Source organism: Octodon degus, unplaced genomic scaffold, assembly GCF_000260255.1.
Source record: "Octodon degus isolate 3935 unplaced genomic scaffold, OctDeg1.0 scaffold00063, whole genome shotgun sequence".
Classification (NCBI taxonomy): domain Eukaryota; kingdom Metazoa; phylum Chordata; class Mammalia; order Rodentia; family Octodontidae; genus Octodon; species Octodon degus.
In genome coordinates, this window is record NW_004524639.1 from 5,633,445 (window position 1) to 5,660,199 (window position 26,755).

Below are 26,755 nucleotides of genomic sequence, written 5' to 3' on the forward strand. Positions count from 1 at the left end.
CCAGATGCAAATTATACCTCTCATTCTTACTGACTCCTGTGATCTTGGGCAAGTTGTGTAACCTCTCTGAGCAACAGTAAATAGGAGGCCAATTAAGTGCTTGAAAGTTCCTCAAGCAGTGCCTGCCTCACAGTCAGCATTCAACAAATTTTGCTGCTCTTACTCTTGCTGCTATTGTTGTAAGCACCTCATAGGAGTGACGTGTAAGTAAGTTGTGACAACGTACATTAAATGCTTAACATGGTGTCTGGCAAATGGTAAGCACCTACTAAACAGTAGCTGTTATTAGCATTATTTCTGTGTTAGGTACAGGAGATACATGAAGGAGTAAGTCACCCTCTCTACTCTTGGAGAACTAACCACGTAGTATTTACAGTTGCCAAGTCAATCAAATGATGCTTCAGAGTTCAGTTCATATGTGGTCTTCACCACCAGACTTTCCCTGGTCCCATTATCTAGAAAGAGCTTAATCCTTTACTGAACCCTCATGGCCACTTTGCTCTGCATTTTTCTCCTCAACTGATTACTCTGTACCTTTAAACTTTTGTTTACATGTCTTAAAATCAATTACATGTAAAGTGGAAAATACAGAGTTTGCCATAAAAGTGTATACACACATCAGTAAAAGAAAAACTTGTATGAATATTTTAATACTAAATTTATTGAGATATCATGAGATTAATACAAGTTATCTTTGTCCTCTACAAATACAACTGGCCCTCAACATAGTGGTGGCCATTAACCTCCAGATATGTTTTAGTATGGTGAACTGATGCTTGGGTAGACTAGGTCCATTGAGATTGTTTCACTTGCATTTTCAGTTTCTTCTCCAAGGGTCAGCAGTATAACAGGATTTCTACAATATATAACACCCTCTAGGGTCCTCCATATGAGGGTAACACCATCTGTTGAAAAAAATGTCCTACTAGTTTTCCTTCACTGAGGTGTGTATATATTTCTGGCAGACTCTGTCTATTAAGTTTTTAATTGCTAACATATACATACAGAGTTTTTCATTCTTTTGCCCTTCATTCTTCGACTCTTTGCTCATGTCATTTCACCAAATATTGGAGAGTTCCTTGTTTATTATGAGCTGTCAATAAAGACTGGCTATACGAATGAGTGGTGGTGTTAACCATTTTAAATTTGTGAATGCGTATGTTACTGAATCTGCCATATATTTTTAAAACAGAATAATAACATTCAAAATACTTTTTAGTTTAATTAGAAGTCATAGGAATAAATTTCCACTTCATTCTGAGTCTGTGCTGAATTACACTTGGTAACTTTTTGGCGCCCTCTTACAGCTATTTCAAGTGGGATTCTTTCATGGTGTACATATTTTTAAAATCTTGTCATGCTGTGCCCAGTATAGTCACAAAACTTCCACAGCAAGTGTGCCTTGTTGAAATCCAAAGTTATTAATAATGACAAGTCATTTGGATACTTTAATTAGTACCCAGCACTATTTCCATTAGTTAATATGTATTTTTAACATCATAGTGCCTAACGCCAATTGTAGTGTAGTTTTCTTTGGTACTGTAATTTTCCTGCAATGAATTATGTCACGTTGGGTTTTTAAATATTTTATGAAAAATATTAAAAAGAAAATTTCTGTAGATAAAGGTCACATCATTAATCGAAAGGAGCTTTAATGTGTGACTAAACCTTTTCTTCTACCTCCTTTTGAACATGTAGAGGGCATTCCATAAACTTTCTCCTACATTTTTACCCTTGCCGGCCTACTCCTACTTTGTCACTTGATTCTGAATAAATGAGTTTAAGGAAAAAACATGAGATACATTCATTCAAAATCTATTCATAGTCTTCATCACCCTCAAACAGGCTTTGATACTATTAAATGCTATCCAAAATTCAACTGCCATGGTTTGTAGCAAAAGTCATCTCTGCCTCTCTACTAATAGTAAAGGAAGAAAAAATATTCTTATATTCAAGCATTAGAAAGTTTATGTAAGCAGACACATAATGAAAACAGTCCTTGATTAGTATATTGGTCTTTTTCTGGGCTCTCTAGTGATGCATCTCCCAAACCAGAAAGCAAAATGACTGTGCAGTCAATATTTGTTTGAACCAAATGCACAAAGATCTCACAGAACCAAAACATTATCAGCTCCAAAGACTATTTGTTAATTGTTTTGAATGCAAACTCACCAAGCACCTGTTCTACTTTTTATTAGACATGTCTCATCAGGTGTTTGTACTAATTTTCTGTAACAATTTTGAATATTTCTGAGAATTCATATGAGAATCTGATCAAATCACCTTTTGCACTTGAATTGACCAGACCTAATTTTATTTGTTTTCCCTACATGCACTTTCCCCTCCAAACTATCTTCCTACAAACCCCATTAAGAGTCACCTGTTTGGATGCACTGCAGTTTAAGACAGACTCTGATTTTAAAATCATCATACCTATGAACATGGTCAACATTTTTATAAGCGGACATTTAAGTATGTGTGACTGTATTGTAAACTGCCCCATCTCTAGTTTTGATTTCCCTTTAAAACAGAAACCTGAACTACTAGGTGTCTGACTTGAATAGAAATGTGGATGGACAACTCAGAAAGCAGCCTCTGAGCCCAGTCCCAGAGAATCTATGCCAAGGTAGTATAACTAAAGTCAAGGTGAGCATTAGGAGTTAGAGAAGGTCATTTTCTGCATGATTATATCCCCTCCTATAGGACGTAGATCATGACCTGACCTTTCCATTTGGCACAAATAAGAAATTTTACTAAAAAATGTCATAGGGCACAAGTAGTCCTTAAGGATGTGACTTCTGTCCATGTCTCTAGCCTCATTTACTGATACTTTTTGCACAGGCCATATGCCACCAGAGTTTGAGATTCTCTGCCTTGTAGTTGCAAAGAAGTGAATTATATGGTGGACTGCCAAGGACACATAGGTGGGTAAGGAAGATGATTTGGAGTAGGAAGCCTAGTTGATGTCCCCAGCAGGCCCAGCGATAGCAATGCTTGAGTCTGGAGGACTTGAATGCAGTACTCTGAAGTGCTGTCCATCACAATTAAATGCTTTCTCCTTACACCCATTGTACTGTTTTGAACACTCTGTCTTTCAAAGCTTGCCATGCCATGCATTATGTTAACTTTAACTATGAACACAGACATGCACACACTGGCTTGTAACCTTTTCTTGTTTTATTTTGCTGAGGATGGAACCCAGGATGTTGAGCACACTGAGCACACACCATTTTGAACTGCACCCAACCCATATCATAATCTTGAAGGTATAACTTATTTTTTCATTATTATATAATAATTTGGTATAAGCAGGTTGAATACATTTTTGCTGTATAAAAAGAAAGACCATGAGACGAAACCCAGTCTATTTGAGACCTATACAGGCTTTACTTTCTTCACCACTGTCCTGCCTCCACTGCTAGCAATCTAAGTCCCAGATACCACCATAAAGGGATATTCAAAGGGCCGGGGAGATGGCTTAGTGAAATAAGTGCTTCCCTGGCAAGCACAAGGGCCTGAGTTCAATTCCCAGTTCTGCCAAAAAAAGAAGGGATATTCAAATATGATTAGATTGAAGTAAATAGGGAGCCCTATATTCACATTTAGTTTCATAGCTGTTGAATACTCATTGGACTGATGAGGAGATGGAGACTCAAATAGCTTTCAGTACCTTGCCAAATGTCACACGATTATACAGCTAGTAAGTGGCTCTGCCAGGACTGAAATTCAAGCTCCCTGACACAAAGTCAAAATCCCTTTCTATAAACACTTAAACATTTAGGCAACACTTTTCAGACTCTACTTCATATCTCTAATTCTAATATACCTAGTTATTTAATAAGAAACATTTTGTGTACTCCCAGCCAGGCAAAGGATAAATATTCTGAACACATCATGCTTATTTTATATACATATTTGTTTTTGTGTATATGTATTTGTCTGACTATGTTAGTTTTACATGTTTGTATATTTAGGTATTTAGTGTATCTGTGTATTTATATGTGCATGCACTGATGTTTTGTTCATGCACTTATATATTTCTTTATCTTACTTTTTGGGTTACGAAGCTCTTACTCCTGATGCTATTATATGAGAGCACATTAGTTGATTATACCTTAATTTCCTACAGAATTTCTGTGGATTTCAGCTTAATATAGGTCTTGTATTTCGATGAAAAGGCCTCAGCTCTTGAGTTTCCATGGGAGAGGACAGAGAGAATGGCTGTGTGCAGAACCAAATGGCTCAGCTTCGGAAACACTTCCAAGCCAACTGAAATCTCAGCTGCAAGAATAGGAAAAATGAAACCTCGAAGTTCCAATGCTTAAAAGAGTATAATGACAACAAATGTAGGAGCAAGCAAGAAGCACTGTGATGCAAAGAAACAGGCTGCAGAGGGTTCAAGCGCTGTGCCTGGTCTGGTGGAGAAGCAGGCAGAATCCAGTGAAAGCCATTACGAAGGCGCTGACACTTACCACTACGAAAGTGAGCCAGAACCAGTGGACAATTTCAAAAGTATACAGGAAAGCTTACTGCAGATGGCAAGTCACTGATGAATGAAGTAGAGGGACTGAAAGTAACACTGGGAGATGAAAACTGCCAAATAAATATCATGGATAAGAAAATCAGCACAAATAAAGACAAAATTGAGCTTCAGTCTCAAAAGATAAAAATCTTCAGCAAATAGTTCTTCATAGTACAATAAAAGGTGATGCATCTGGAAAACACATCAAAGTGATGTAATAGTCGTGTCTTTGAAGATGCAGAAATTAAGAGTAGCCTTGAAACCAGTATTGAGGGAATCATTTAAAAAACTTTCCAAAACTAAACATAGGTCTCAACTTTTATCCAGAGGAAATGTACAGATCCGCACCCAAACATGCTTCTCAAAATAGGCTAAGGAACGTAATGATACAGTTCTTAAATTTGAAAGAAAAAGAAACCTTCATGAAGGCTGCTCAGAAAGAAGTGATTTTTAAACAAAATAAAGACAAAGTCCTGCATGATCAGGCTTCTTAATACTAACACCTGACAATGCTTTAGTAGCAGTGGAAGAGAGATGGACAAAATTCTCCACCTGAAATTCTTAGGTCTGAAACCCAACTGAGCCACCAAGTGAAGCTAATGTTTCAGTTTGAAAAGGAGGGAAGTGTCTTCAACAGCCAAGATTATGTGAAGGCAGAAAACCTCTAAGACTTCCTGCAAACAGTTTCAGCTCTAGGAGAAGGTGCTACTGGAGCTCAGTGACTAAATTCAGTGATAAAGCCAAGTTACTTAATAGAATGTAGACCTTATTTTTATGATTAATTACATTTCTAGTATAGTGAAATAAGAAAGTAAGAATGTAGTATTGCATCTATTGTAATGGTCATTATGTATGTGTACCTGTATCTATGCACACACATGAGTACATACATATCTGCGCATAAATACATATGCATGCATACAAGCATACTGTATGGGAAAGGAGGATAAGAAAAATTTAAAAGGAAAATGGAAAGAGATGGGAAAAAGAATATAGATAAAACAAGATAATTTGAGGTGATGGGATACAAAGACATTGAAACACCATAGACCTAATAGGAAAACATCATTGTCAATCTAAACATAATGAATTATATGAAATTAATAATTTGTTTACAGAAAGAGAATCTCCTCGTCCTTTGTCAAGAGCATATAGATCTTTTAGAAATGTTGACCACATCCTAAGGCACAAAACAAATTGAAATCAATGGGATTTGTGCACATTGAAATGATTGTCTATAAACTGAGATTTTTAGAAACATATTGTAGATAGTGGTTTATGTTCTACTGACATGTTTTAAGATGCTAATTTGTGTTTCTATTACAATATAAACTTCTTTAACTTTAATTATATAATCAGCTATTTGTACAAAACTGGAATAAAAGAACATGATTGTTGACTTACATCTTACATACTTTGGAGAAGAGATTAAAAGTAAATAGAGGGCTGAGGATATAGCTTAGTGGTGCAGTGCCTGCCTGACAAGCTTGAGGTTGTGAGTTCGATTCCCACTGCCAAAAAAAGAGGATATAAAAGTAAATAGAAACAAAACCCCATCTGTATGTTGTTCAATGTAATCTCACTCCTAGATGAGATTAATCTCCTCCTACCCCCCATGAAATGCCTACAATTTTGACACATGGCACAAGTCAGACTGTAAAGCAAAAAAATGCTTTTCTGTCACAGGTACAGGAAACAATCTTGCCTGGGTCTCCCTGACTGTTCCTGGAACACTATCTGCTGCCTGCCCTAGGCAGAGGGCTAAACCTACTTACTTTCCTTCTGGAGCCACCAACTTCAGCCAGCACAGTCAAAGAGGCTACTGGCCTGCCTTGCAGCCAACTCTCAGAGCCCTCCTGAATTTTATAGGTCTATCATCCACTGTCCTGCACACACACACACACACACACACACACACACACACACATGCTGCCCACCACATTCAGACACACATTATTCCTCTTGTAAACAAAAGGCATTAGGCAATGCTGGGAGAATTATAATCGGGGCCAGTGGACTAGTAGTTTACCTTGCTGGCAAACTGTACACGGGCCAAATAGAACCTTGTAGCCCTGCTAGACTGGAACACAGCAAAGCTGAATTCTTTTTATGTACCTATTATCCTTAAGTTAAATTCATCTAGGTAATCACACTGTTCATTTGCTTTGTGACAGGTGTGCAGAAGGCTGATCATCCCAGACTTTGTTAAATGCCTCATGGTGTACAATACGTGTTTTGATTAAATAAGTTTCAGTTTTGGTTCATCACTTGTACTTGATTTATTCTGAGAAGCTTACTGCCAGGTCCTGAAAATACCCTTAGTTATAGTTTCTGCAAGTCACTTAGTGCCCAAACTGGCTGCTTAGTAACTGAAATGCTTGACAAAGAATAAGTTGGAAGGCAGAAATTCTATGGTCTGGTTAGCCCCAGTGTCCTTTTCCAGCTCTGTACTCCCTACCTCCAAAGCCTAACATCCAAAACCCCATGGAGCATCACAGCTGGAGCCTATCCTGACTGATTGGGCCTTCTTGCTGGTGCAGAATAGCACTTGCTTGGTTCCCCTGAGTACCTTGGTCCTCTGCCCCACATCCACCCCCTCCGAGGTAGAAAAGGATGGTGGCTGTGACTGCCCAGAGAGATGCTGAAATATGCTATCAACCTGTGGCCTTTGTGTGCACTCAATATTCCAGGGATCTGACAGATTTCTCCAGTGGCTCACCACCACAGGAAGGGGCTCATAACTCTCTTGAGAACATGCAGACATCATCAGGAGTCTTGGGTTCTTCGAAAAGTGCCCACTTGGTAGTGAAATTTGCTGTCTTGAAACTCAAAACTAAAAGCAAGTGGTTTACTAGTAAATGTTTAAACACAGCTCTCTTTGCAGAGGACTGGTACCTGATTTGCAGCATTTGATTTTTCTGCAGTGAAGTCTCTGACCATGATGGATTTCAAACTACCACAGCATGTCATTGAATGCCAGGTTGAGACAAGCTGCACCCATTCTGCTCTCCCGAGCCAGAGTTGGCAAGGGCCAACCCAGGGCTGGGTAGTGGCCAGCTTGGCCCTATGCTTCTCTTATTTGAAATACTACAAGATAAATTTAGGGAAAGAAAAACAGAACTCATGATTTTATGATGAATTGTACTACGGTTTGGAAAGGCTCTGCAGATCACCCTGTGGCCCTCAGTGCTTCCACACCTTTCTTTGAACTTAAACTACTTCTGGTGATCTTTTGCCCCTGGTACAGTTTCATAAAATAATTTTTCTTCCTTTCTCTCTAGACTCAAGGTCTCTGGGCTCAGAAACCCTTTCTGATGTGTGAGTTTGGTCTCAGCCCTACACTCCACCATGCTCCTCAACATATCCAGTACATGCTCAGTAAATTCTGGGGTTTAACAGCTTTCATAACCCATAACAGATGATCAAAGGCTTTTGTGGCAGGATCCCTCATTTGGTCCTGGGAGAGAAGTCCATGAGTCACTGTTTCAGAAAGAGGGACAGAGAGAGAGAGAGAGAGAGAGAGAGAGAGAGAGAGAGAGAGAGAGAGAGAATATGACACAGAGAGAGACAGACAGAGTGACAGAGAGAGGGAGATTGGAATTAGGATTGAGTTAAGATTGAGTTGAGATTATTTCAAGTCACAGAAACAGAGCCAAAGCCTGCTGGACTCCTGATGGAGGAAATGTTGTGAACTCCAAATCAGCTGAGTCCCAACCCCAGTGCCTGTTGGCCTCTTCGCCTAGTTTTCTAATATTGGGCCACTCAAGGTTTCTTCAGGGAGTTGGATAGACAATGTTTCTCTTTCTGTGGGCTGCAAGGTTCAAAAATGACCAAGGTAGCCTAGAGACGGAGCTTCTGGAATCTCAATTGCAAGCCATAGTTTGAATAAGGGGCTGAAGCCTGAATAATAAGTCCCTGCAAGACTCCTTAATGTCCCAGAGCAAAAGGCGAGAGAGAGTGAGTGCTATTCTCACCACACAGCTCAGGATCTTTTCAAGCCTTCTCATCCAGAGAGGGTGCATTCTGGGCTGTAGATTCAACCTGCTGGTCCAAGAGACTAAGCTTTCTTCCCTTGAACTTGCAGAGAGCTGAGGAACCCTTCCTTACCTTCTTTCCACATTATTAGTACTACATTTGATTGGTGCATCTTTTTTTAATCTTCCAAAGCACTTTCACACATACATATGACTCTTTTTCATGTGTTTTTAGTTTAATGGTGTCATCCAACACCTCCAGTGCAAAGGCAGCATAGAGCAGTGGCTCAGCACATGGGACATAGTATGAAGACTGACTAGATCGAAATCCACTGCTGGCTGTGTCGGCCTTGGGCAATTTGCTTAATAGCTGTTTTTCAGTTTCTTCATCTGTAAAATGGGGCTGATAATGATAGCTACTTGATAGTGTTGCTATGGTGATTAAACGAGTTAAGATTTGTAAAGCACTTACTGCCTGGTGCTATCATAGCAATTTCTACATAAATGTTTTGAAAATTGGCATAAATGTTTCCACTCTGACAGATAATAACCATCACTATCATGTTCCAAACAAATATCAAGTTCGTCCACTTTTCCTCCTCAATGTTTCAAATCCTCCTGCTCCCCACTCCTTCACTGCTACCCCTGCCCTAGTTTAGGCCCACAGTAACAACAGCACACTGTTGGCAACCCTCCCAATGCACACCATCCAGCTTCCCTTGCTGGTTTTCCCTGTTGCAATCCTCTGATTTTCAAGGCTTTTGCTCTCACTCCCTCCTACTCATGCTCTATCACGAGTTATCCTCTTTAAGAGGAGGAACCATCAGCCTCTCTGAATCCTCAGCATTCAGAACAACGCCTGCCACAAAGAAAGTACTCAACAAACAAGTGGTGAATTAATGGTTGTTTGTTGGGTCCCCAGCCCCATGTAGTGGTTTACAGGGGAGTTTTTATTCAGTCCACCCGAAACCTTGCCTGACAGTAAATGCACCTATTGTCCCCATTTTGCAAATAAGCACATGAGGCTTGGAGAGGTTTTAAAAACTCGCCCAGAAACACATATTTACATTGATTTGGGTATTCTAATCATTACACAAGAGTCTGCAGTTTATAGTGCTGTATAGGAGCTGAGAATGCCATCATTGGTATCACTTGTGCATGGAGGTCTCATATTCAATCGGTCTATTAAGAGAGTTGCTACTTAATTTTTTACATAGTTTGTAGTTGAATTAAAGGATTATTCATTTGATAATTTATAATCTTTGTGAAAGTAGAAATGCACATGGGCACACAGAATAACATTGTCTATTTTTTGGTAATTGGTCTGTGCTGTGGATTTTTTTTTTACCAGTTGGTCTGTGAGTTCATTGGATCCTATTGCCATCACATACTACATGTCAAGGACTTTGGTTAGTGTCCTTTCTGTACATTATCATCCTAAATGTCACACTTATCAAAAATCTATGAAAGAGTGCTCTATGTTAAGAAAATCACATTGGTCTAAATTGACGAAAGCTTTACAGATTCCTAATAGTAGTTACCACTATTGACACCAACAGTGGCAGGACACACCACTTCCTGATAACCTCTTATGCACCAGGCCTCCCGTTTGGGCTCTCAGTTTAACTTGAATTCACCCACCAAATCCCTTTGAACTCTGTCCTGCTGTTTTCTTTATTTTAAAGATGGAGAAAGTGGAACTCAGAGATTTTAGCTCACTTGCTTGAGGTCACACAGCTATTGAATGTGGAACCTGAACTGAAATTTAAATTTGTGTGTTTCTAAAGCCTGGGTGTTTATCCCAAGCTGGACTTTGAAGACTGTTCAAGTTACTTAACCCTCTCTGAGATTCAGTTTCCTCCTCTGTAAAGTTCAGGCAACAAACACTTAACTTGTAGGGTAGCTGTAAAGATTAGAAATAATAGATGCTGAGGTCCCAGGGTCATGTAGTAGGCATTTAAACCATGCTAGAGGTGTTTATGAATACATCGGAGTGTTAAACGACCGAAAGAAGACCTGAGATCCCTTTAAATGCATTGAGGAGCTGGAGAGGAGGATCTTCAGCTTTGGCTGTCTTAAGAGCTGGCCCTCTCCCCTCCAGGGTACGGTGACCCAACGAAACTCTGAGCGACAGGCAGGGGGCAGGGGCCTGAGTTTGGCACGGACAACCTCTGCAGGGATTCAGGAGAAAGGCGGGGAGTTGGGAGGGGCATAGAAATCCCGGACATCAGAGGACTGCAGGTGCTAGGCAGAGTTGGTAGAGGTGGGCTCCCGAGCCTGGTGAGGGAGGGGAAAACGTTGGGGCGGGCCGGCCGGCGGGCGGAGGGAGAGAGGGAGGCGGGGCTTGGAGCCTGAGAGGCCGTCCTTAGACAGCTCTCCCCATGCCGGGCAGTTCGCTGCATCTGAAGGAGCTTGCTGGAGAACCTCCAACAGCGGAGCTGGCCTTCAACTACCGTAAGTACCTGCAAATGAGCGCATAGTCCAGTGGCCGAAGATTAATTACTGGCCACCAGATTCTAAACAAAACCCCGAGAGTCTCCCTGCGGTAATTAATCGCCATAAATCAAACTGCTCCCCCACTAGTCTATCCCCTCACCTCCTTCATCCCTGCCGTCCTCCTTCCCTCCCCGGATCCCAGCAGTGCCTCACAGCGCTGTCTGGGCACTGTAGATATCTTCTCTTTGCTTTCTTAGTCTTCCCTCCAAACCCTCCGCTGAGCAGGTACCCCGCACCGGCCGAGCCCCACCCCTTTGAGTCCTGAAGCTCTCAAAGCTGTGCAGGGTCAAGCTATTAGACATTTCAGGCATGTTACCCTCTCAAGCAATGTGATGCTCCCTAAGGGTGGGGAAGTACTTGGGTGGTGCAGAAGGGATGGTGAAATGGCTAAATAGCCCAAATTGGAGGTGGGGGTGGGGTGAAAGGGCAAAAATGGGTGTGGCCAAAGAACCTGAAGCTTAGGACTGTTCCCTTGTGCCCTGGGCATATGATTCCTCGTTTTGGCTGCATAGAACTAGTATAGTTTCCTGAGTGACTGAGGAGTGGTCAGTCATGCTGAGAAGTCCAGTTTTCCTGTTTCATACAAGCCCTCAGGAAGCAAGCACCCTGATTTGGGGGTCCATATGGTAAGAAAAGATCTTCAGCTAGTATTTCCTGGGTAGAAATACTAGGCAGAAGAACCTCGCTTCCCCTTAGATCCTGGCCCAGACCGCCTCAGGAGAATGGAGCAACAGGGTGGTATCCAAGCTTTGGCCTGGCCCTCAGAGGAAAGAAAAAAGTATTACAGGAAGTCAGATTAGGAAGAGCATCTTTTGGGCCTTACACCATTTGTTTGATGCCCCCTTAGTAAAAAAGAAAAAAAAAACCACCTTCTGTATGCAATGCTCACTATTTGTCTGGTACTGTACATTTTTTGCCTTTAGTCCAAAATAACATTCCCCCATTTAACAGATAAGAAGAGTTCGAGGAGGGAAGTTCAAGAAGGGTAAATGAAGCATTCTTCAACGCAAAGTGAGAGATGCAAAGCAGAGCCCTGCTTTCTTGAGTTCTCACTGTCACATGCCCCATAGCCCTGATGTTTTGAAAATGACTCTTTCCCTCTTCCTGCCCGTCTGTCTTGCCCACCCTTAGCACTGAACCAAGTTTGAAGCTGACAGGTGCCAGGGATGTAGCCCAGAGACACAGTGCCTGCTTTGCAAGCACCAGGTCATAAGTTTGTCTCCTGGTACAAAAAAAGGTTAGAGGCAGAGGTCCTGGGATGAGTTTGGAGAGGCAAAATCAGCCCCTTTCTCTGTTCTGAAAGTTGCCACCTCACTCTGCTGAGCTAAGGTTAATCATCCAAGGCCAGCCAGGACACCCCTAGCTCAGAGCAAAGATTCAGTGCAGGAAAATTAGACTGAGTTTGGGAAGTGCGAACTTTTCCTTGGTGAGAGGTTCCTGGGGGCAGAGGAAGACACAACAATTTTACGGGCCACCTGTATGTGAAGAAACTATAATTAACAGTGAACCCTGGGAAAATCACAAAGGCCACATTGAATTCAAATATTTTTGTCACATCTGAAATTTCACATAATTCCATTTTCCTTGGGCAGTGAATAAAACTGCATAGAAGTTATGGGCAGCTGAAGAATCATTACCACCTTTCACTAATAAAATGTAAGCAGTTTGATTCTTCAACACCTACTTGCCAAGGGAGTATTAAGCTTTGGGGGATAAGAGATGAGTGAGGGTGATATGACTCTGAAGCATTCCACACAAGGGGCAGTTTGAAAGGGAGGAGATGGAGGGAGAAAGGAGATGGGGGGTAAGGACCACCTCTGGAGGTTTAAATGGTCATTTCGAGCATAGGCCTTAGAGTTAAGCATAGACTTGAATTTTGACTTTAATATTTAGTGTCTTTTAACTTTGGCAAAATTACATCTCCCCTCTAAGATTCATTTCCTTGTCACCAAAATGGCGATGGCAGTAATGCCTCCTTAGCTGTTATGTGGGGACTCAGCATGTACATGTGTGGATCTGAGGAAAGGGTCTGACAAGGTGCCTCTGCACCTCCGATCTCACAGGGCTTTTGCAGGCTTATGTTAGGTCAATCTCTGAGCCTCGGAGATCGCAGAGACAAATAGACATTTCAACAAAAATGACATCTTAGGGCTGGCGAGATGGCTCAGTGGTCTAAAGCACCTACTTAGAGCAAGCTAAGCTAAGCAAAGCACAGGGACCGCGGTTCAATCCCCCAGCACCACATACCAGCCAGCCCCGCCCCCTGGTGGGCTGAGCTGGCCCCACACAAACAAAATAAATAAATAAATAAACAAATAAATTTAAAAAAAAATGACATCTTAGATACCAGCGAAGACTAGGTGGGGTGGGGTGGGGAAGTGAGGACAAGGGGCAAAGAGAGGAAGTGGCAGGTGGCCTTGTAATACTCCGCGTGCCTGTGAGGGAGTGGAATGCTGGGTCCTCAAGTGCAGTTCAGTGATCTTTAAGGAGCAGGACAAGTCCCCTGAGTAATGACAGTTCTGTTTTTAGATCTCACCACCTGCTGAGGAGCAAATCCTTTCAAGACCCAGAGTCCACATCCAGCACCAGAGGCACCAAGACACCGGAGAGAACAGGGCAGGGGGCCACCATGCTGTGGACGTTCACTCTCTTGCTCTTCTGTATTCGTGAGTACATGGAAGGGGTGAGGGACATGTGACTGTCCTAGGTACTCCAGAGAAAGCATACCTTGGGGAGGGAGATGGGAGTACTGAGAATGGAAGGACAGAGATGGGACAAGGGATCTCTCCTTCACCATTAATCTCTCTTTTCAGGGCTGAGTCTAGGTATCACAACGATAGGTAAGTAAATTCTACTGCTTTGTGTACTTTCTTTCCTGAAGGCACCAAGACACAGATCTGCTTCCATAGCCCTGGCATAACTTCCTGGAGAGCTTGGGAATCAGAGGGAATCAGAGCTTACCTCCATTCCTGACTCAGTCCCCACAAAATCAGGATCTCAATCTTAGAAGGAAAGGGAGTGAAACTTGAACTTTAGTTCACAGCTCATTTGAGTTTGTGGAGTAAATATCTGGGATTGCCAACCCACACCCTTCATGAGCAGACACTCTTGTTTCCAGAGGCAAGAGAAGGGATTTGCATCAGGGCTAATTTTAAGGTATGTTGGGGCGTGTGTTCTGGGAGAGAAGGGGCTAGACTGCTCACATCTTTGTGATCTTTGGAAATGACAGCAGTGGAATCACAACCAGAGCTGTGGATGGAGTCCAATTACCCAGACACCCCTTGGAAGAACATCACGCTTTGGTGCAGAAGCCCCTCTCAACTGTCAAGCAAGTTCCTGCTTCTGAAGGATAAGACACAGATGACATGGATCCGGTCTTCCTACAAGACCTTCCAGGTTTCCTTCCTCTTAGGTGCCCTCACTGAATCCAACACAGGTCTTTATAGGTGCTGCTACTGGAAGGAGACAGGCTGGTCAAAGCCCAGCAAAATTCTAGAGTTGGAAGCACCAGGTAAGAAGAGATTGATACTCAAGAATAATATCCAGCTACTAGAATTCAAAGTTGCCTTCTTAGGACAGGGTTTATTTAATTCACTCATTAACCTCAAATGTATGCATGTACACATGCATTCGATAGTCCATAGTACCTATTCTGTATCAGACAATGCACAGCAGAGATGCAGGTGCTAAGGCAGAAGTGGGAAAAGAAGGGATGGAAAATAAGGAGCATACAGGGAAGACCCATCCAAAATAGAGGTCTTGTCCACTGTTCCCTGGGCAGCACTATGTTTGCTGTACCCAATTGCAGTTCGTTCTTTCTTTCCAGGCCAGCTGCCTAAGCCCATCTTCTGGACCCAGGCTGAGACACCCCCTCGTCCTGGATGTAACATTAACATCCTGTGCCATGGCTGGCTGCAGGATTTGGTATTCATGCTGTTTAAAGAGGGGTATGCAGAGCCTGTGGATTACCAAGTCCCAACTGGGAGAGTGGCCATATTCTCCATTGACAACATGACATCTGAGAAGGAAGGGGTTTACATATGCCGCACTCACATCCAGATGCTCCCCACTCTGTGGTCAGAGCCCAGCAACCCCCTGAAGCTGGTCATAGCAGGTGGGTGTGGCCGGGGCTGCTGGCAGCTGACAATTACTCTCCCAGGGATCATGGTTCGTTGAGCCAGGGTTGATAATGTTATTTCCTTGAAGCCAGTTCTTACACCCTGCAAAGCCCATGAGGTAGAGTCACTTGACATTTCATTGAGACACAGATGAGAATTGCACATGCTGCAAAGCAGACATATGGGAGCCAATCATTTGACTCATGAGGGAGCCCAGCCAACTGTTCAGCAGCTTCAGCTCATTGAAGCTTTGTTGTTCTCTATCTGTCGAATATCATGCATTCATTTATTCTTTCAACCAGTATTTATTGAGTACCTAGTATGTGCCAGGCATGGCCAAAGCAGTCTTATAAACTGGTTTTTTTTTTAAGATTTTAAAGAATGTACCTATTTGTGATTATTATTTTTAAGTGTCGGAATCAAATGAACTGCTAGAGTGCTGATTCCAAAGAAATGACAAAGAAAGAGATAGTTGGTATTTGTGAAATGACTTGATGAATTACTTTGCTACCATATTAACACAGCTAATAAGGTAGCACCAAGTTTTAAGCAAAAGATGGCTGCTCTGAAAGCCTACATGCTAAACACACAATCCAGTCCTAGTTCCCCAACCCATGGCTGGATATTTCTAGATAGAATTGACCACTTTTACTTTAGGCCTTCCATCAAGCTACATAGACATGGGCAAGCTATGATACTGAAAGTAGACTGCATCTAGAAGTAACAATCCTGTGTTCTAGTTCCACCTCTGACTCTGCCTCCCTGGATGATCTCGAGCAAGTCGCTTCACTTCTCTGTGATTTGGTTTCTTCTGCTCTAAAATCAGATAACCGTATCTATCTGACCTATTGTGTAATGCCTCTCTATGCCTCAGTTTGCTGATCTGCAAAATGCCTACCTCACAGGGTTGTTGTGAGGACTTGCCCAAATATATGTACAGTGCCTGGCATATAAGCTTTGAATAAATGGTAGATACTAATTTTATTAATATAGCTTTTTATTGAGAATCAAAGAATAGGGGACTGCCTGCTTAAACTGTATTGTGGATGTTCATTGTATGCACACCCTTCTGGTGTAGATTCCACTAACACACACTTCTGTGGTTACCTGTGGCTCAAACCCCCTTTGGCACATGAGGTTTTTGGTGCCAGAGACTGTGTCTTCTTTAGCTTAATAAGCCTACTCATGTAGGATGCCTGACATGTCCTAAACATTCTGAGTGTGTGACAGAACTGATCTTTCTATTGTGGATATTATAGCTTGGATTGGGATGGGGGAAAAAGGGTGGAAGGTGACTTTACATTAGTAGTACAATCACCTTGGAGAAACAGCCCATAGAAATGAAGGTAGGCCCTCATGAACAGAGATTCCATTGGGTTGCAGACTTATTGACCCAACTCTCTTTAATAGCATCTTCCAATCTTATGTTAGAAATCAGGTTTAAAGTGAGTTTAATGTGTTTAAAAGAAAAAAAGAAAACCTCTCCTTAGCAATATGTACTAAAATGTATGCTCCACAGATATAAACTCTAAGTCATTTTCTGAAGTTTGGATTTTGAGGTGGTTTGGAAGAACTATAATTGTCATTTTAGGAACTTGCAGACATAGGGAGTCTAGATAGGTACTCACAGGAACAGAGCTCCGAGGAGCTGGCCAGAGATAAAGAGCATAAGTAAACCTATGCTTGGCTACATCCTAGAGCAGGCAGAGATTTAAGGATGAGAAGTGGTGTGGACAAACCTCAAGATACTACTTTGTGTCCACAAAAGCTAGGACCTAAAAAATAGAAGAATAGGGAAGAATCATCATACCTCTAACTACAGGGTCTCTTCCCTTTCTAGGACTCTACCCCAAACCAACTCTGACAGCACATCCTGGGCCCATCATGGCACCCGGAGAAAGCCTGAGTCTCAGGTGCCAAGGGCCAATCTATGGAATGACCTTTGCTTTAATGAAGCTTGAAGACACGGAGAAGTCTTTTTACCATAAGAAGTCAAAAAATAATGAGGCATATTTCTTTTTCCCGACTCTGAAGATCCACGATTCTGGACGTTACCTCTGTTTTTACTATGATGGGTCATACAGGGGTTCACTGCTTAGTGATATCCTGAAAATCTGGGTAACCGGTAAGCGAGGGGTATGCTATGGGACCTACACTAGGAATTAAGGGTGTAAGACTCCCTCTGGATCCCCTGGAGATCCTAATTTTACAGCCAGGGCTAAGTAGCGATTTGCCAAGGGTAACCTAGAGAATGAGGAGGGAAAGCATTCTAAGTGCTGGGAGTGAGCTGTCAGACCATGAGCCCTGTGCATTTTGGATCTTGTTCTAGATGCTTTCCCCAAGACCTGGCTCCTTGCTCGGCCTAGTTCTGTGGTGCCAATGGGCCAGAACATAAGCCTGAGGTGTCGAGGATCAGTGGATAGTGTGGGACTGGCACTCTATAAGAAAGGAGAAGACAAACCACTTCAGCTTTTGGATGCCACCAGTGTTAATGACAACAAACCATTCTTTCTCCATGATGTGACCCACTGTGATGCTGGTATTTATAGTTGTCACTATCGTTTCACCTGGAAGACCTCCATTAGGATGGGAACACACAACACTGTGGAGCTTGTGGTTGTAGGCAAGTGCTAACAAATGCTTTTTCTTAAAATCACTAACCTGCTTGTTTTTATCATTATTACAGCATTATAAGGAGAAGTGAGTGGACTTTGGCATTTCCTTGGGGCTGTGAGCCAGAACAAACACACTAGTGGGATATTTTAGAACTTTCTCCAAATCCTTAAGGGCCTTCTCTTCCAAGATTTTTCCTCAAGCTCTACCTTTCAGCCTAGCCAAACCTTCTGTAATGCCTAGAAAAAATATTTTCCTCAGGCCAGGGGAATATTATGTGTGAAGTCTTCCAGACTAAAGGTAGGAACCAAGAATCATTAGAGTGCTGAATTAGGGGCAAAAGAATTACTAATGCACAGTGATCAAGTGGAAGTAGAAAGAAAAGAGCAAATGGTAAGCTTGAAAATGTTTGGTAGTGGTGAGAAGGTATTGAACTGAGGGTTTATGCTCAGTTCTAACTGAGATCAGCTCTAACTCTGGTATCTGGATCTGTTTCAGATCAGCCTCCTAAACCCTCGCTCTCAGCTTGGCCCAGCAGCATTGTTAAGAGAGGAATGACCATCACCCCTCAGGGCCGAATGTCTCATCCCATACTTGAATTTTCTCTGGTGTGGGACAAAAGAGCAACATTCCGTAAACTCTCAAAGGATGGAAACTTCATCATCACTAACGTTGAAAGGAAAGGCACAGGGACCTACAGTTACAGCTATTGCGTAGAGGCACATCGTAATATCTGGTCACATCGCAGTGAGCCTCTGAAGCTGAAGGGGCCAGCAGGTGAGGGGGTAACTTTTCAAAAGAAAAGCCCTCCATACACCTGGGTTTCCTAGAGCAGTGCCCAAAAAGATATGGGAAAGGGACATGGGGCTTTGAAATCAGAGTCCATGGGTTTGGGTGTCCTTCCCAGAGTAGTCTCACCAGCACTTAAAGCCTTATAAGTATCCTGATCTCCAGGAAAAGGAAAGCCACTTCTGCCTCACTTTCCCTATGGGAGCACTCTTGCTAACCAGCCCCCCCCCCTTCACCCATCATGAATGTATTAGCTACTCCTGTCCTCATCAAGGTCCCTGCTTCTGGTCTTCCCTGGCCACAGGCTTTCTCACCCGGAATTCCATTCTGAGTGAAGCTTTCAGGTTGTCCCTAATCATACAGCTTGTTGCCCTGCTGTTTGTATTGCTGTGGATCAGGTGGAAGTGCCGGAGACTCAGAATCAGGTAACTATCTTGTTCCAGCCTACTGTTTTCCACACTACTCCAGGTTCCCTTGGTCTTAGGAATAAGCCTATCTGAGTTGAGTGTTATGCCCTACATAGTCCCTACCTTCTGGGCTTAGATAAGACTTTCTTAACCAAGTTATTTCTCTTTTACCTCCTAGAAGAGTCATCATCCAAGCCAGAGAGTGGCAGAATGCATAATTCTCAGAGCTAGAGAAATAATCCAAACTGTATTCACTGACCTCACCTCTATCAAGAGTGCCCATATCTCCCTGAAAACTTCCTTGCCCCTCAGGCCTGATTGTAGTCTCCCTGTTTAACTTGCTCCAAAGTATTTTTCTCTTGTAAAATATTCTCTCTAGGGTTGATATTCAACTCCCATCCCCACTTTTCATGATTACCCCCAGCTCTTAAGGGCTAGCCTTGTGGCTTTTCTCAGTTGCCTTAGAAACCAGTGTGTCAACTACTCTGGCCTTCAACTGCATGTGCAAAGCATCCTGGGGAAAAAGTCTGAACTTGGATAGGCATCTGATAAGGCAATGGATGGAGTCAGGAAGTTATACTATTTCCTCTAACCCACAAAATGGTGAACCTACTTTCTTGAAATTTCCTTAAATTCACCTTTTTTGATAATTCCTAAGGCTTGTCTCATGCTACTGTACTAGAGAATGAGAAGAAAAATAACTTCTCTTAACTGGTAGGAAGGCTCATCTCCTGAATTCTTGCTATACCCCTCTGCCTCTGTGTGATCACAGAACTTTGTGTGTCTGGGAGTGTAATTACACATGACTGTTTCCACTGGGATCTGAGGAGCAAAGTGCTTGGACAGTAGGAGGGGAGCCACCTAAGCCTTCTGCAAAAACCACCACCCTTTGAATTTTCAAAACATTTCAGTGGCGTTCAGTTTCTGGATCTTCCTGGGTTCTGCCCTGAGTCCTATGCATAGTAGGATATCCTCCAATCCATGGGTCAGAAAAAAGTTGCAACTTTATGGATCCCATCCCATCCCAGGACCATTGCATCAGAGAATGAGATCAGAAATCAGATTTCAGAGAAATCAGCTTGAAAAGTGTTTTGCTGACCAGGAAGTAGGAGAAGGGTCAGCGCTTTCTAAGTTAAAGTGGTCAAATGGATTTTGACTTAATATCACCTTATTCTAAAGAGCCCGTGCCTCAACGCTGCTGCACACTTCTAATCATACTCTGGGTGGAGGGAGGGGGATCCCACTCTGACAAGCTTAGCTCAGCACTGACAGTCTTCTGGTAATTCATCACGGCTGCCTAGGCAACCCTTCCATAACAAAGGCAGGTGAGGCAGGTCGGTCTGAGGACCAATCCTACCATAATAACAACTGCTTCCAAACTTAAACTTGATGACGGAGAAACACTCAACGTTGCTCCCTCCACCCCCACTCCCCAGAGCTGCCAATCACATTGAGCTCCAGGGGTTCTGAGAACTGCAGATACAAAAGCATTTTCCCATCTGACATCTCAATTCCAGCAAAGACTAATCAGGGGCCAAGGGAAGCTGACATACGATATGGGATATGGGCTGGAGGGGGGAGGGGATGTGGGTCACGAAAGAGCAAGAGTTTTTGTAGGTGGCTAGGCCCTCAAAAAGAAAAGTCACTGATGTCAGAAAAGGTTATATCCTATTAGCCTGGCCATATCCAATCCCTACTGGGTAATGAGTAAACCAATGACATAAATTGCCGCCCCCTTCTCCCCGCCCTCCCCCTGAACCCAGCAACTCCTCTACTCTCTTTTCTGGTCTCACTAGAGAAGCCTGGTTGCTGGGAACAGCTCAAGGGGTCACCATGCTCTTCATCGTCACAGCCCTTCTCTGCTGTGGTGAGTACCAGGGGGTGGGAAGGGGCCTGGGCAGCAGGCCGGCTGAGTGAAGTCCTGTGGAGGAGGGGCAGAGACCTGGCAGCACTTTCTCTTGCAGGACTGTGCAATGGGGTATTGACAGAAGAGACTGGTGAGTTTTTCCTGCTCTAGACTGGGACATTCCTCTCAGGAGATCTGAAATAACTACACAGTGTCAGTGTCAGTGGCCAAGGAGTGACTGGTTGGGAGGGAAGGACAGCCAGGAAGGGGCACTTACTAAAGTTGCTGACAAAATTCAGCCTTCAACTCTGCCTTTCTGCCTGCAAAAATTTTCCCCAAGCTTTCAGCACTTTTCTCGGGCTCAGCTGAAACATCAGCTTCCTCTTTCCCCAGCACCTGAAGGAAGAAAGGAAGGAAGGGAGGGAAGGAGGGAGAAAGGAAGGAGAAAAAGAAGGAAGGAAGAAGGGAAGAAAGAGCAAAAAGGAAGGAAAAGAAGGAAGGAAGGAAGGAAGGAAGGAAGGAAGGAAGGAAGGAAGGAAGGAAGGAAGGAAGGGGGAGCAGGTTTGGATCTGAGTAGAGGTAGACAGTGTGATTTGGGTAGGGGTTCAAGGGCAAGGAAAGGAGGGGGGAAGAAGAGAAAGGATGGCTTCATTAACTCTGCTGTTTCTAGAAATCATCATGCCAACCCCTAAGCCTGAGCTGTGGGCAGAGACGAACTTCCCTCTGGCCCCGTGGAAGAACTTAACCCTCTGGTGCAGAAGTCCTTCTGGCTCAACGAAGGAGTTTGTGTTGCTGAAGGACGGGACGGGGTGGATCGCTACTCGCCCAGCCTCAGAGCAGGTCCGGGCCGCCTTCCCGCTTGGTGCCCTTTCCCAGAGTCACAGAGGGAGTTATCATTGCCATTCATGGGAGGAGATGGCTGTGTCAGAGCCCAGTGAAGCACTTGAGCTGGTGGGGACAGGTAAGAAAAGGCAGAGGGTCCTACCAGAGTGATTCCCCAGTGCCCTCTGGGACTCTAGTGATGCAGGGGAGGGGGGATTCCCTGAAGCGGGGGAGGGGTAGCAAAGAGAGAGGGGAGATTGCTTGGAAGAGCCCAGGGGTAGCCCAGGATGGATTTTGTTGTTGTTGTTTCCACTTATTTGTTTTTCTGATAAAGTGAACCTGAGCGTCCCATCTGGGCACCTCCAAACTTCTAACTGCTCCACTTCATTTTGTTTTCCAGATATCCTTCCCAAACCTGTCATTTCAGCTTCTCCCCCAGTCCGGGGCAAGGAACTGCAAATCCGGTGCAAAGGATGGCTGGCAGGCATGGAATTCGCTCTGTACAAGGAGGGAGAGCAGGAACCTGTCCAGCAACTTGGTGCTGTTGGGAGAGAAGCTTTCTTTACAATCAGAAGAATGGACGATAAAGACGAAGGCAATTACAGCTGCCGCACACACACAGCAACAGTGCCCTTCAAATGGTCTGAGCCCAGTGAGCCCCTGGAACTTGTCATTAAAGGTAGAGCTGAAACAAACAGGTCTGGGAGGAAAGAGCTGGAGGCAAAACCTCTGCCAGACACTCCTCTCTTCATGGCAAACTTTGCTTCTGGTCCTAGGAGCTTGTGTCCAATCTTAGAACCAGGCAGGCGTGGTGCTGGGAGTGCCAGGGCCTCTGGCTGTACGATATTAATAGCCATAATCGTTATTAATAGCTTGAGTTTGTGGAGGGTGATTTAAGTCTTCTAATTAGTTTCCCATCAATTATCTCATTCAACTATACTGCGCATCTTCAAGGGAGGGGGAGTAGGTATCATTCTTCTTTCTTGTCCAAATGGGCAAACTGAGGCATAGAGAACCAGCTGAGTCTCTGAAATTTCAGCTTTTTCACTAGCCTCTGTTGCCTACCCCAGTGACAGGGAGCATTCACTGAAAGGCAATGAGGCATAAGGGCAGGGCGGGCCCTGTAAGATTTTTAAATTTACCTGCTTTGGAGTGAAAACTCTATAGAAAGCAGAGCAGCTGCCAAGAACCAGTATTTGGTGTATTTGCTTTCTTTTTCTTATTTTATTTTTGTGTTGTATGTGTGTTTATGGTGTTTTTTATTTTGCTTTTGCCTCCCAGAAATGTATCCAAAGCCCTTCTTCAAGACATGGGGCAGCCCTCTGGTCACGCTGGGTACACGATTGACTTTCAATTGCTCCACTCCACACCAGCACATGAGCTTTATTCTCTACAAAGATGGCAGTGAAATAGCGTCCAATGACCGCTCCTGGGTAAATCCAGGGGCCAGTGCAGCTCACTTCCTCATCTATTCAGTGGGGATTGGAGATGGAGGGAACTACAGCTGCCGTTATTATGACTTTGATATCTGGTCTGAGCCCAGTGACACAGTGGAACTTGTGGTGACAGGTGAGGAATGGGAAAATCCTGGTATAGGTGGTATTATCCTGGCACAGTGCACAGAAGGGCCATCAGTGGGAAAGGAAGCAAATGTTCGTTCTAAAAAACCCTGAGAAAGTGCTAGGGGCAGTGCCTATCTGGTGGCCAACAGTCCATTGTAAGACAGCTGCTTATATATTATTATAGGAAGAAGAGGCAGGCAAGGGGGCAGCAAAAAATTCACTTCTGAGGAGAGAAGTAAGGCAGATTGGGTTGTCCAGTCCAACAGCCAAATTCAAATTGCTCTATTTCTGAAATCCTTTTGGGGATTGGCCTTGCGTGTTAGGTTCAATGTCCACTTTTTCTTTAGCTAGGCTGTCAGAGATTGGTGGGCTGGATGGCCCTCAGAGGACGGGAGGAGACCTTGAAATGTCAGCTGCAGCCATTACAAATGATAGTTTTCAAAGGCTATTTAACGTCACAAGGAAGTGTTTACAATATAAAGTTAAGTGAAAAATATCAGATTGCCAAACTGCGAATCCAGTGGGGTCCAAATTGTGTAGTTGTTGTTACACGGACACAAGCATATATAGAAAGAGTAAATGGAAAATGCATAAAGAACAGTTATCTTTGACTTGGTAGAATTGCTTTATCTGGCTTTTATTTTATCATATTTTCTAAATAAATGCATATTGCATCACATAATAACACTATGAAAGCTGTTTGCAGGATACAGCAAATGGACTTCTCTCATGTTATAATCTTTTTAATTTCAGAATTCTACCCCAAGCCCACTCTCCTGGCACAACCAGGTCCGGTGGTGTTTCCTGGGAAGAATGTGACGCTTTGTTGCCAAGGGACTTTGACAGGCATGAGGTTTGCCCTCTTGCAGGAGGGAACCCAGGCTCCCTTACAGTTCCAGAGTGCTGCAGGGAGCTCAGTTGACTTCATCCTCCACACTGTGGGAGTAGAGGACTCTGGGAACTACAGCTGCGTCTACTATGAGACAACCATGTCGAACCGGGGCTCATATTTCAGTGTGCCTCTCATGATCTGGGTGACTGGTAAGGATAGACAAGGCAGGGGACTGGGATGGAGACAACTGGAGCAGGGATTAGCATGGGTAATCTCTTTTGGAAGACCATGTTAAACCACAGACACAAACAACTGTGTCCAGGAAAAAGTTAAAAGGTTAACTGAGGAAGTGAGAAGCTCCCATACTCACAACTATCCACCTTTGTTTTCTTTCTAGACACATTCCCCAAGCCGTGGCTCTTTGCTGAGCCCAGTTCTGTGGTCCCCATGGGGCACAATGTTACACTGCGGTGCCAGGGGCCAGTTCGTGGAATAGGGTACATTTTGCACAAGGAAGAAGAAGCCACTTCAAGGCAGCTCTGGGGGTCCATTAGTGTTGATGGAACATTCCCCATCACCAATGTATCTGCTGCTAGCATAGGTCATTACAGCTGTTACTACCACCCTGATTGGACCAGCCTCATAAAGATACAGCCCAGCAACACCTTGGAGCTCATTGTCACAGGTAAAGGAACAATGCTTCAATGTGGGAATGTGAGCATAGAAAGGAGGGAGTTCACTGGTTTATGAGTGATATTCTCAAAACACCCAAGGAAAGGCCAGCAGCAGTCTTCCTGCTTTATTGATCAGAGGCTCCATTGATGCACTGGAAAGTGACCTATTCTCTCTGACTTAGGACTCATTTCTTCCAGGATTACTCCCCAAACCCAGCTTGTTAGCCCAGCCTGGTCCCGTGGTGGCCCCTGGAGAAAATATGACTCTTCAGTGCCAAGGAGAACTGCCAGACTCAACATTTGTCCTGTTGAAGGAAGGGATTCAGGCCCCCTTAGAACACAAGAGGCCAAGTGGGTACAGAGCAGACTTCTGGATGTCCGTGGTGAGAGGTGAAGATTCTGGGATCTATAGCTGTGTTTATTATCTGGACTCTGCTCCCCTTGTGGCTTCAAATCACAGTGACTTGCTGGAGATATGGGTGACTGGTAAGGTCCTGCAGATTTACTGAGTAACTTAGAATTTATAGCTTTTAGCAGTTAGTAATAAGAGGTTTCAACCTAGTTCTCCAACTGTATTTTTGTGCTTTGCAGACAAGCCTCCTAAACCCTCACTGTCAGCCTGGCCCAACACAGTGTTCAAGCTGGGGAAGGACATCACCCTTCAGTGTCGAGGACCCTTGCCAGGTGTGGAATTTGTCCTAGAACATGAGGGAGAGGAAGCACCTCAGCAGTTCTCAGAAGATGGAGACTTTGTCATCAACAATGTAGAAGGAAAAGGCATAGGAAACTACAGTTGCAGCTACCGCCTCCAGGCCTCCCCTGATATCTGGTCAGAGCCTAGTGATCCTCTGGAGCTGGTGGGAGCAGCAGGTGAGTGGCTAGTCCCTCCATGAAGGGTCCTGGAATGGCACACTTGAAACCCCAGGGACAGCCTCAATGGAGACTGTCCAGATCAGGAAAGAGGACAGGCTTTGAAGTTGGAGACCTCAAATGTGCCATTTGCCTCTTAAGGATGGTGAGGAGGTTGGACCCTAGCAGGATATTTGCAGGGCCCTCCCCCACCCCAGGAAAGGCAGGCTGTCTGCTTTGACATATGTACCACCAGTGACCTTCCCTCTGCAGGCTCCACACATGGCTCCCTTGTGACTCTACAGGAGGCCAAAGTGAGGAGTGACATGAGATAAAGAGAAACATACTAACCATTTGCTAACTTTCATGACCTTTGTGTGCTTTTATACATCACAGGGCCTGCTGCTCAAGAGTGCACTGTGGGTAACATTGTCAGAAGTAGCCTCATTGTGGTGGTTGTGGTAGCCTTGGGGGTGGTGCTAGCCATAGAGTGGAAGAAGTGGCCTCGACTCCGAACCAGGTAAAGGCCCATCTGAGCCTCCTGGAAAGCAAATGTGCTGGGAAAACCATGGTGCAAATGTTTCTATAGCATCAATGTTTCTGAATACTCTCCTTTTTCCTAAACAGGGGCTCAGAGACAGATGGCAAAGACCAGACCATAGCGCTTGAAGAGTGTAACCAAGGAGAACCTGGGACCACCACAAGCTCTCCCTCATCAACCACCTGTGGGATCTCCATGGAACAGCCAGTCCCAATATAATAATCTTCTTTTCCAGAGTTTTCTTCTCTTCTTTTTCACCCTCAGAGATCTGAAAATATGACTGGTTACCCTGAGAGTCAGTTCCACCTACTGGTTTTTGGCTTCTGATAACCTGAGTTGAGTCAAGGGGAATTTGAGAGTTGCAAGCTCAACCAGGACAAGATGTTTCCTGAAGAGAGGTGCCCCCATCCCCTATAACTCCTCACTGTACTGATTTACTGGTGCATGAAATTCTATTAAAATGTATTCTTCTGAATAAAGAGACTATTCACTATTTAACTGCAAAACTGTAGCAGTAGTCATCTTTTGTCACCCTCCACTTGCAACTTAGCAGAAATGGCATCCTGAAGCTGACCTCCATGGCTGAGAAAGGGGATATGAGGCTAGTACACCAGAGAAATGTGTTCAAATATGGAGTGGAGAAGAAGGGTGGGCTCCAGAATAGTGCTTCCCTGTTTGATTTGGGACATAGTAACTGAACAGAGTCTCCT

At 43.9% G+C, this 26,755-nt stretch overlaps 1 protein-coding gene across 1 annotated transcript; it reads left to right on the forward strand.

Moving 5' to 3' along the window:
- The first annotated feature begins 10,893 nt into the window (after positions 1 to 10,893).
- Positions 10,894 to 26,545, forward strand: Igsf1 (immunoglobulin superfamily member 1). The gene is made up of 19 exons (XM_023718840.1): positions 10,894 to 10,950; positions 13,522 to 13,658; positions 14,222 to 14,503; positions 14,819 to 15,106; positions 16,951 to 17,235; positions 17,440 to 17,733; positions 18,249 to 18,500; positions 18,817 to 18,937; positions 20,716 to 20,786; positions 20,884 to 20,916; positions 21,436 to 21,726; positions 21,988 to 22,266; positions 22,869 to 23,156; positions 23,903 to 24,190; positions 24,379 to 24,666; positions 24,854 to 25,141; positions 25,247 to 25,525; positions 25,901 to 26,024; positions 26,132 to 26,545. The coding sequence occupies exons 2-19, from the start codon at positions 13,622 to 13,624 to the stop codon at positions 26,262 to 26,264; spliced, it is 3,921 nt and encodes a 1,306-aa protein (XP_023574608.1). The 5' UTR covers positions 10,894 to 10,950; positions 13,522 to 13,621; the 3' UTR covers positions 26,265 to 26,545.
- Positions 26,546 to 26,755: the final 210 nt, after the last annotated feature.